Source organism: Haliotis rubra, unplaced genomic scaffold, assembly GCF_003918875.1.
Source record: "Haliotis rubra isolate DU_JTF1 unplaced genomic scaffold, ASM391887v1 Scf1608, whole genome shotgun sequence".
NCBI classification, from domain to species: Eukaryota; Metazoa; Mollusca; class Gastropoda; order Lepetellida; family Haliotidae; genus Haliotis; species Haliotis rubra.
The window spans coordinates 78,318-89,526 of NW_025765568.1; the positions used below are offsets into that span (position 1 = coordinate 78,318).

Here is an 11,209-nt window from a genome sequence, read left to right on the forward strand (position 1 = left end):
ACGTGGCGTGGTTACAGGTGGACGGACACTTCGGTGACGGTCTGTTGATAACGTCTCCGCAAGCGGCATATGGTGTTCCTGTGCACGTTAATCTACTGTGCAACGTTGCGCTGGGGTGTTCCTGTTTCAAGCATTCATACGGCTCACCACCTTTCATTTTCAGTTAGCCGTGGCATAGAGAAATGCAAGAATATTCTTCCGAATTTGTGTTGTTCGGACCCGTCGACGTCTGAACAATGATTCGAGGTTTAGAGCCATACTTTCTGAAAGGGACGTTTTATGCCTTTTTTCCACCGACTTCTTGAAAGCACTAGAAACTCATGCTAAACCAAACCTACCAACAGGTCCCTGTTTGGGTTATGAGGTGAGGTAAAATTGGGTTTGACGTCGTGCTTGAGAATATTTCGCTCATATGACGACGTCTGTTTGGGCTACGGATTAAGTGTATTATAAAGAATGTCAAAACGCGTCATAAATGTTTTCTAATGTATCTAAACAAATGTGATGATCACATTAAATTTTGCCTTTGAGTATATATCGTGGAAGCAAATTGCTTTGATCCAATCCATGTCACTCTTTTTTCAATGTCCATTTTGAGGCCAGAGAAGGACGCGTATATATTTAGGGTATCAATGGTTGCATTGAAGCATTTTCAGTGCCATCAAGAATAATAGTAGTATCGTCAGCAAACTGGGTAAGGAGGTACTCAAGATCAAACATTCTAATACCTTCTATATTTGTTTGTTCGTAACATGTGGGCAAGTATTTCAGCACAAATAAGAAAGATGTAAGGTGACAGAGGATCACCCTGTCTACATCCTCTTGTTATTTGCAAAAAAGAAATCAGATGCAAATCCATTGACACTTGAAGTTATATAATTGTAAAAGGTTTTAATCCAGTTGTTTTAAGAGAAGGTCCAACGTTTAAAGAATCAAGACAGGTATTGTATACAACTTGACACAATGTTTTTTTTATAAAGTGACTTTCACAAAATGTAAATAAATACATGCATGGTGCAAAAGGTGTATTGCATTAAGAAAATTATGAAGAAATGGTGGCTGAAAATGTTAACATGTTAATAAATATTATTTTATCACAAATGTTTCTTTCGCTTTAATATTATTATTTTTTTTATTATGGGATATTTATATAGCGCACGTATCCACGCAACTAGTACATGCTCAAGGCGCTGGTATTTATTACACACACACACACGCACGCACACACGCAGAGATTGTGTCGCATTGTAGATACAGACTATATAGCCCTTGAACAAAGGCTAGCGAGTCAGTGGCTAATGCTAATTACTTGGCTCACATCTCTTGTAGGACCAACAAACTTCACTTAAACTTAATGTTGACTTCTTCTTTTCTTTTTTAGTCAGAACTAGCAGATTAACTGCAAAACAATAAAATAACTATCTTAAAAAGTGACTGACAAAAGAGTAAAATAGTATAATTATTTATGATAAATAGATTGACAATATACACTTGCTACTCGAGCTTAATACTTATAACATAAAACCCTATTTCTGTGTAATATCAAAAGTTACTTACAAGAAATGCAAACAGAGAAACAGTTTAATATACATACCTAAAAATATCCTAGCAAATTATTATACATAAAATAATAAATTACAAAATAAATAGAAATAGATCACCATTACTGTATTCCCATAAAGATAACTTTAACTGAACAAACTTCCACTTCTGCTTGACAAACTTCCATGAGGACCCTGCCATGTGCACCCTGCCATGAGGACCCTGCCATGTGCACCCTTCCATGTGCTCTGTCATAAGTGATATGAGAAATAACCAGGGTTCCCAGAACTAAGATCAAGGGCTAAAATACAATCCACCCTGAATTACCTCCCTTAATAATGGAATACTTAAAATTAATGAAATAATAGGAAATTATCTCCCTTTAACTAGTAACTTTTAAGGTACAGATGCACAAACCTATTCAAGCTTAAAATAAAATAGAAAAATATTAATAACTTAAGATGAAGAATGAATAAATATTCTTATATGAACTTACATTTAGAAAAATAATGTAAAACATTACTTTACTGGAAAAATTAACTTGCTAATGAACTTGAACACCTAATAAAGATACAACTAAATGAAAATAGAATAATAATCCCATTTTGGCCATTACATCTCTCACCTAGCCATAGTGCAATGTTGTCTTAACTGTACCTTTTTGGGTAGACTCTGGCTAAGTGAGAGTGAACCAAAAGGGGTGAAGGGAGGGTCGGGGCAGAGTCACGTATACCCCCACCGATTGTACCCAGATAGTCGTTTACATGTATGTGCAGGATAGGCACCATGTAAAATGATTTCAAGTACAAATTAAGACTGAAGTCTATCACCAGGAGAAAACTCCGTGAGAGCGCAGCAAGACATCGAAACGTTATTGGAGTACAATTGGCAGTTTGTTATTATCAGTTTTTGTCTATACCACGCACCACGTTACAGTGACGTTTCGATACCACGCACCACGTTACAGTGACTTGTCTATACCATGCATCTCGTTACAGTGACGTTTCTATATCACGCACCACGTTATAGTGACGTTTCTATACCATGCATCTCGTTACAGTGACTTGTCTATACCATGCATCTCGTTACAGTGACGTTTCTATACCATGCATCACGTTACAGAGACGTTTCTATACCATGCATCTCGTTACAGTGACGTTTCTATACCTGGCACCACGTTACAGTGATGTTTCTATGCCATGCATCACGTTACAGAGACGTTTCTATACCATGCATCTCGTCACAGTGACGTTTCTATACCATGCATCTCGTTACAGTGACGTTTCTATACCATGCGTCTCGTTACAGTGACGTTTCTATACCATGCGTCTCGTTACAGTGACTTGTGTTTACCACGCATCACGTGACTGTGACGTGTCTATACCATGCATCACGTGACAGTGACGTTTCGATACCATGCATCACGTTACAGTGACGTTTCGATACCATGCATCACGTGACAGTGACGTTTCTATACCATGCATCAGGTTACAGTGACTTGTCTATACCATGCATCTCGTTACAGTGACGTTTCTATACCACGCACCACGTTACAGTGACGTTTCTATACCATGCATCTCGTTACAGTGACGTTTCTATACCATGCGTCTCGTTACAGTGACTTGTGTTTACCACGCATCACGTGACTGTGACGTTTCTATACCATGCATCTCGTTACAGTGACGTTTCGATACCATGCATCACGATACAGTGACGTTTCTATACCATGCATCTCGTGACAGTGACGTTTCTATACCACGCACCACGTTACAGTGACTTGTGTATACCATGCATCTCGTTACAGTGACGTTTCTATACCATGCGTCTCGTTACAGTGACTTGTGTTTACCACGCATCACGTGACAGTGACGTTTCTATACCATGCATCACGTTACAGTGACGTTTCTATACCACGCACCACGTTACAGTGACGTTTCTATACCATGCATCACGTCACAGTGTTTCTATACCATGTGACGTTACAGTGATACCATGCATCACGTGACAGTGACGTTTCTATACCATGCATCACGTGACAGTGACGTTTCGATACCATGCATCACGTTACAGTGACTTGTCTATACCATGCATCACGTGACAGTGACGTTTCGATACCATGCATCACGTTACAGTGACGTTTCTATACCATGCATCACGTGACAGTGACGTTTCGATACCATGCATCAGGTTACAGTGACTTGTCTATACCATGCATCTCGTTACAGTGACGTTTCTATACCACGCACCACGTTACAGTGACGTTTCTATACCATGCATCTCGTTACAGTGACGTTTCTATACCATGCGTCTCGTTACAGTGACTTGTGTTTACCACGCATCAGTGACTGTGACGTTTCTATACCATGCATCACGTTACAGTGACGTTTCTATACCACGCATCACGTTACGTGACAGTGACGTTTCTATACCACGCATCACGTTACAGTGACGTTTCTATACCATGCATCACGTGACAGTGACGTTTCGATACCATGCATCACGTTACAGTGACTTGTCTATACCATGCATCACGTGACAGTGACGTTTCGATACCATGCATCACGTTACAGTGACTTGTCTATACCATGCATCAGTGACGTTACAGTGACGTTTCTATACCATGCATCTCGTTACAGTGACGTTTCTATACCATGCGTCAGTGACGTTACAGTGACAGTGACGTTTCTATACCACGCATCACGTGACAGTGACGTTTCTATAGTGTGTATACCGTCGTTACAGTACGTTTACCATGCATCACGTTACAGTGACGTTTCTATACCATGCATCACGTTACAGTGACGTTTCTATACCATGCATCACGTGACAGTGACGTTTCATCATACCATGCACCATGCATCACGTTACAGTGACGTTTCTATACCATGCATCACGTTACAGTGACGTTTCTATACCATGCATCACGTGACAGTGACTTTCATGCATACCATGCATCACGTGACAGTGACGTTTCGATACCATGCATCACGTTACAGTGACGTTTCTATACCATGCATCTCGTTACAGTGACGTTTCTATACCACGCATCTCGTTACAGTGACGTTTCTATACCACGCATCACGTTACAGTGACGTTTCTATACCACGCATCACGTTACAGTGACGTTTCTATACCACGCATCACGTTACAGTGACGTTTCTATACCATGCATCACGTTACAGTGACGTTTCTATACCATGCATCACGTTACAGTGACGTTTCTATACCATGCATCACGTTACAGTGACGTTTCTATACCACGCACCACGTTACAGTGACGTTTCTATACCATGCATCACGTTACAGTGACGTTTCTATACCATGCATCACGTTACAGTGACGTTTCTATACCATGCATCTCGTTACAGTGACGTTTCTATACCACGCACCACGTTACAGTGACTTGTGTATACCATGCATCTCGTTACAGTGACGTTTCTATACCATGCGTCTCGTTACAGTGACTTGTGTTTACCACGCATCACGTGACTGTGACGTTTCTATACCATGCATCACGTTACAGTGACGTTTCTATACCACGCACCACGTTACAGTGACGTTTCTATACCATGCATCACGTGACAGTGACGTTTCGATACCATGCATCACGTGACAGTGACGTTTCTATACCATGCATCACGTGACAGTGACGTTTCGATACCATGCATCACGTTACAGTGACTTGTCTATACCATGCATCACGTGACAGTGACGTTTCGATACCATGCATCACGTTACAGTGACGTTTCTATACCATGCATCACGTGACAGTGACGTTTCGATACCATGCATCAGGTTACAGTGACTTGTCTATACCATGCATCTCGTTACAGTGACGTTTCTATACCACGCATCACGTTACAGTGACGTTTCTATACCATGACGCTATACCATGCATCGTTACAGTGACGTTTCTATACCATGCGTCTCGTTACAGTGACGTTTCTATGACGTTTGTGTTACCACGCGTTTCTATACCGCATCACGTTACAGTGATCACGCACTGTTACAGTGACGTTTCTATACCATGCATCACGTTACAGTGACGTTTCTATACCACGCACCACGTTACAGTGACGTTTCTATACCATGCATCACGTGACAGTGACGTTTCTATACCATGCATCACGTTACAGTGACGTTTCTATACCATGCATCACGTTACAGTGACGTTTCGATACCATGCATCACGTTACAGTGACTTGTCTATACCATGCATCACGTGACAGTGACGTTTCGATACCACGCATCACGCATCACGTTACAGTGACGTTTCTATACCATGCATCTCGTTACAGTGACGTTTCTATACCATGCATCTCGTTACAGTGACGTTTCTATACCACGCATCACGTTACAGTGACGTTTCTATACCATGCATCACGTTACAGTGACGTTTCTATACCATGCATCACGTTACAGTGACGTTTCTATACCATGCATCACGTTACAGTGACGTTTCTATACCATGCATCACGTTACAGTGACCATGCACGTTTCAGTACCATGCATGCATCACGTTACAGTGACGTTTCTATACCATGCATCACGTTACAGTGACGTTTCTATACCATGCATCACGTTACAGTGACGTTTCTATACCATGCATCTCGTTACAGTGACGTTTCTATACCATGCATCTCGTTACAGTGACGTTTCTATACCATGCATCACGTTACAGTGACGTTTCTATACCATGCATCACGTTACAGTGACGTTTCTATACCACGCATTACACGTTACGCAGTGACGTTTCTATACCATGCATCACGTTACAGTGACGTTTCTATACCATGCATCACGTTACAGTGACGTTTCTATACCATGCATCACGTTACAGTGACGTTTCTATACCATGCATCACGTTACAGTGACGTTTCGATACCATGCATCACGTTACAGTGACGTTTCTATACCATGCATCACGTTACAGTGACGTTTCTATACCATGCATCACGTTACAGTGACGTTTCTATACCATGCATCACGTTACAGTGACGTTTCTATACCATGCATCTCGTTACAGTGACGTTTCTATACCATGCATCTCGTTACAGTGACGTTTCTATACCACGCATCTCGTTACAGTGACGTTTCTATACCACGCATCTCGTTACAGTGACGTTTCTATACCACGCACCACGTTACAGTGACGTTTCTATACCACGCATCACGTTACAGTGACGTTTCTATGCCACGCATCACGTTACAGTGACGTTTCTATACCATGCATCACGTTACAGTGACGTTTCTATACCATGCATCACGTTACAGTGACGTTTCTATACCACGCACCACGTTACAGTGACGTTTCTATACCACGCATCACGTTACAGTGACGTTTCTATACCATGCATCACGTTACAGTGACGTTTCTATACCATGCATCACGTTACAGTGATGTTTCTATACCATGCATCTCGTTACAGTGACGTTTCTATGACGTTTCTATACCACGCATCACGTTACAGTGACGTTTCTATACCATGCATCTCGTTACAGTGACGTTTCTATACCATGCATCTCGTTACAGTGACGTTTCTATACCACGCATCACGTTACAGTGACGTTTCTATACCACGCATCACGTTACAGTGACGTTTCTATACCATGCATCACGTTACAGTGACGTTTCTATACCATGCATCTCGTTACAGTGACGTTTCTATACCTGGCACCACGTTATAGTGATGTTTCTATGCAACGCATCACGTTACAGTGACGTTTCTATACCATACATCACGTTACAGTGACGTTTCTGAACCATGCATCTCGTTACAGTGATGTTTCTATACCACGCATCACGTTACAGTGACGTTTCTATACCACGCACCACGTTACAGTGACGTTTCTATACCTTGCATCTCGTTACAGTGACGTTTCTATACCATGCATCACGTTACAGTGACGTGTCTATACCATGCATCTCGTTACAGTGACGTTTCTATACCATGCGTCTCGTTACAGTGACTTGTGTTTACCACGCATCACGTGACTGTAACGTGTCTATACCATACGTCGCGTTGTAGTGACGTTTCATGGTATCTGTCTTGAATCGAGTATAAAGTTATTTGTTAAATGTGGCTTATTTATTTTACTATGACACGTTCTAAGATGCCTAGCGCTTAGAACAATCGAAAAAAACAAACATTATCATACAATAAAGGTATAGTTTTTTGATGACGTAACAATTGAATGACGTTATCCCGTCACTGCGCCATTCTAGTGTGCCCCCTCGTAATCGAACCATTTTACAATGTAAGCAACGTCACGATGCATGGCAGTTGTCATCGCCTCGTACAGCCTCCTACAGTAAACTACTGCGTTGCATCCCGTTTCTTGGTTTGCAGTTGCTTCACTCACCTAACATCACTGGTGGAAACATTACGTTTATGTTTTCTGACATTTTAAATGTCTCAATTCGACTCACAAGTTTTCAGCGACACGGTAACGTTCGCAATGTTTACATTCCCACAATGCAATCGTGGAATGCCGCTTGACTACACAGCTTCGTCTGGATGTACTGATCTAAACATACGTTGGTAGTAGAAATGCGACGTTCACATGGTTTACGTTAATCACGAGAGTAATAAAAATAATTTAGAGAAGATATTTAACCCGAACGTAAACCGTCATCAAACTGTTTATCATTTGTTTTTCTAGTAACGTTCGTCGTAACGTAGGGGGGCAGACACACCAATAGAACAGCGCGCCAGTTAGCCCTGTGCGAGGATTCTTAATTTACCGTCATTTGTTTTCTGCCTTAAATTTATCGTAGTTATCCTTAGAAAGTATTAAATTTGGCATCTTAGAAAAGAAATACAGTTCGCTCTACCACCATGTATAGTGTAATAAAACTCACTTTTGCCCTGAACTATTATGTGCTTTAACGTCATAATAGTTCAGGGCAAAAGTGAGTTTTATTACACTATACATGGTGGTAGAGCGAACTGTATTTCTTAATTACAGATATCTCTTTCTTTGTCAGAAGTGATAAAAAATCTTTTATGCGTGTCTGGATGTGCGTAAACGTGTGTGTCTGTGCGTGCGTGCGTGCGTGCGTGAGTTCCCAGATCCCAGACACTGCCCGCGCCGTATCCTGAGGCAGTGCGGCTGGGGAGACCACTGATGAAACACAATTTGATTTCTGACACTTGCGGTGGACTACCCAGGGACTAACTAGAGGACAACTTCCACCGACACTGCCTACTTAATAACAATTTACAATGCTGGCCACTTGTCAAAGCGACCTTGACCTTCGTGTCTACTTAAATACAGTAGGTATATAATGGCTGACAAAACTCCAGTCAATGACAGTCGAATCAACAACTCCCGCCAGGTGTAAGCCGATATTTTTAGCAGACAGCGAATGGCGTTAACCCGTTCACTGCTGGAGGCAATCATGAGCGCCTGCTCGGTCAGACGTCAGAGCGGAACACCTGGGTCTCGGGCAAGGATATTAGTGTAAAAACTACATCACTAGAAGTACACAACTTGTGATATTTGCTTGTGGGATTCGATTCTGTTTCATATCAGTATCCGTGGGATGTCAAGGGTTAACTACAAAGGCTTGCGGTAACGTTGCGACAGTTAGCTCATGTCTGGATCGTCACACAACTAGTGTCACAAACACTCGCCCAGCGTCCACAACCACAACCAAAATGTACACATATACTCACGTGTGTTCCATACTTGACTTGGCCACATGTCGCTGTATAACATTGTGCATGCTATGACAGGGTGTTCTGCTACCTCCTCACGTGTACATGGCCCGCGGTTCCCAACACGCGTTGTCAGGTGTGGGTGTGGACTTGACACAAGGTTCCTATTGGGCAGCTCGTATACAAGAACAATTCACTGAAACACAGTGGTCCCGGACGTGGTGTTTCAGGGCCCGGTATGTACAGCCGCCATGTTGCTAGTCAGTCCAGACATGTTGGGCACGATATGATTGAAATATTGCCGACGTTCATTACCTTTCAAACAAATAATGACTCACTCACACAGGCATGATAACAAACGCTTACATACATGGATTTCCACTAGTTTCACTGTCAAGGGCACTGCAAACATATTCGATCCCCTCTTCAGAATGAGAAACTTTATCTCACGTTTCAATATCCGCTGTGACAGGATCCGCTGTTAATGGATCCGCTGTTTCGGGACACACTGTGCCTGGATCCCCTGTGACAGGATCCGTTGTGACAGGATCCGCTGTGTCAGGGTCAGCTGTTTCGGGACACCCTGTGTCTGGATTTGCTGTGACAGGATCAGCTGTTTTGGACACCCTGTGTCTGGATCCGCTGTGACAGGATCAGCTGTTTCGGGACACCCTGTGTTTGGATCCGCTGTAACAGGATCAGCTGTTTTGGACACCCTGTGTCTGGATCCGCTGTGACAGGATCCGCTGTGACAGGATCAGCTGTTTCGGGACACCTTGTGTTTGGATCCGCTGTAACAGGATCAGCTGTTTCGGGACACCCTGTGTTTGGATCCGCTGTGACAGGATCAGCTGTTTCGGGACACCTTGTGTTTGGATCCGCTGTAACAGGATCAGCTGTTTCGGGACACCCTGTGTTTGGATCCGCTGTAACAGGATCAGCTGTTTCGGGACACCTTGTGTCTGGATCCGCTGCGACAGGATCAGCTGTTTCGGGACACCTTGTGTCTGGATCCGCTGTGACAGGATCCGCTGTAACAGGATCAGCTAGTTCGGGACACCCTGTGTTTGGATCCGCTGCGACAGGATCAGCTGTTTCGGGACACCTTGTGTCTGGAAACCCTGTGTTTGGATCCGCTGTGACAGGATCAGCTGTTTCGGGACACCCTGTGTTTGGATCCGCTGTAACAGGATCAGCTGGTTCGGGACACCCTGTGTTTGGATCCGCTGTGACAGGATCCGCTGTAACAGGATCAGCTATTTCGGGACACCCTGTGTTTGGATCCGCTGTGACAGGATCAGCTATTTCGGGACACCTTGTGTCTGGATCCCCTGCCCATGGACCCGCTGGGCCAGAATTCAGCGTGCCACGATCTTGTGCTGCAGGATCAGCTGTCTTGGGGTCCACTGAGTGTGGATCTGTTGTGCCGGGATCTGCTCTGGTCGGATCAGCTGGGTATTAAATGATATCGGGTTCAAGTAGGCCCTATGCAGTTTAGAATGACTGGGCAAGTCTATATTTTCTCAGCTCTGAAATTCAAAACTGGTCTATGCTCACTTTGCGTTTTTATTTAGCTTCATAGTTTGCTTGTAGGTATATATATTTTTAGATACGATAATACTGATTGAAGTCCTCAAGCCAAGTGTCAGAGAAACGAAACGCCACCTCCAGACAAAGGCTCGAGGCCTAATGAGTTCTGTAATGTGATATTACATCTTAGAAAGATGCATCCTTTGTTAAGGAACTGTTAGTGAGCTACAGGCATACTTCAGACGCGAAACTAGTTACAAACAAATAAGTTCAAAACAGAAACAAATTAATCTTTAACTATTTTTTTAAATGAACAAAGACTGAGTTAAATTACTTGTTTAATTTGAATTTAGAACCTGGTATTGTTATAAGTAAAAACGGCATCCCCAAAACCTTAGAAAATTGTAAGAAAGTCATCTTTTAACCTGACGCTTGCCGTGATGCCGGCTTGAACGTTACGGTAGTTCTTGGTGTTA

At 42.8% G+C, this 11,209-nt stretch overlaps 2 protein-coding genes across 2 annotated transcripts in view; one reads left to right on the plus strand and one right to left on the minus strand.

Annotated features, from left to right (window-relative positions):
• The window catches only part of LOC124271509 (solute carrier family 35 member C2-like), a 56,561-nt gene extending 46,736 nt beyond the window's left edge, over nt 1–9,825 (minus strand). Inside the window, 1 exon segment of the mRNA XM_046706658.1 lies at nt 9,222–9,825. Within this exon segment, the coding sequence (XP_046562614.1) occupies nt 9,222–9,271 (50 nt within the window). The 5' untranslated portion in view covers nt 9,272–9,825.
• Nucleotides 9,455–10,665, plus strand: LOC124271508 (cell wall protein AWA1-like). The gene is made up of 2 exons (XM_046706657.1): nt 9,455–9,463; nt 9,811–10,665. Exons 1-2 carry the CDS (start codon nt 9,455–9,457, stop codon nt 10,663–10,665), a joined length of 864 nt encoding a protein of 287 aa, XP_046562613.1.
• The last annotated feature ends 544 nt before the right edge of the window (nt 10,666–11,209 follow it).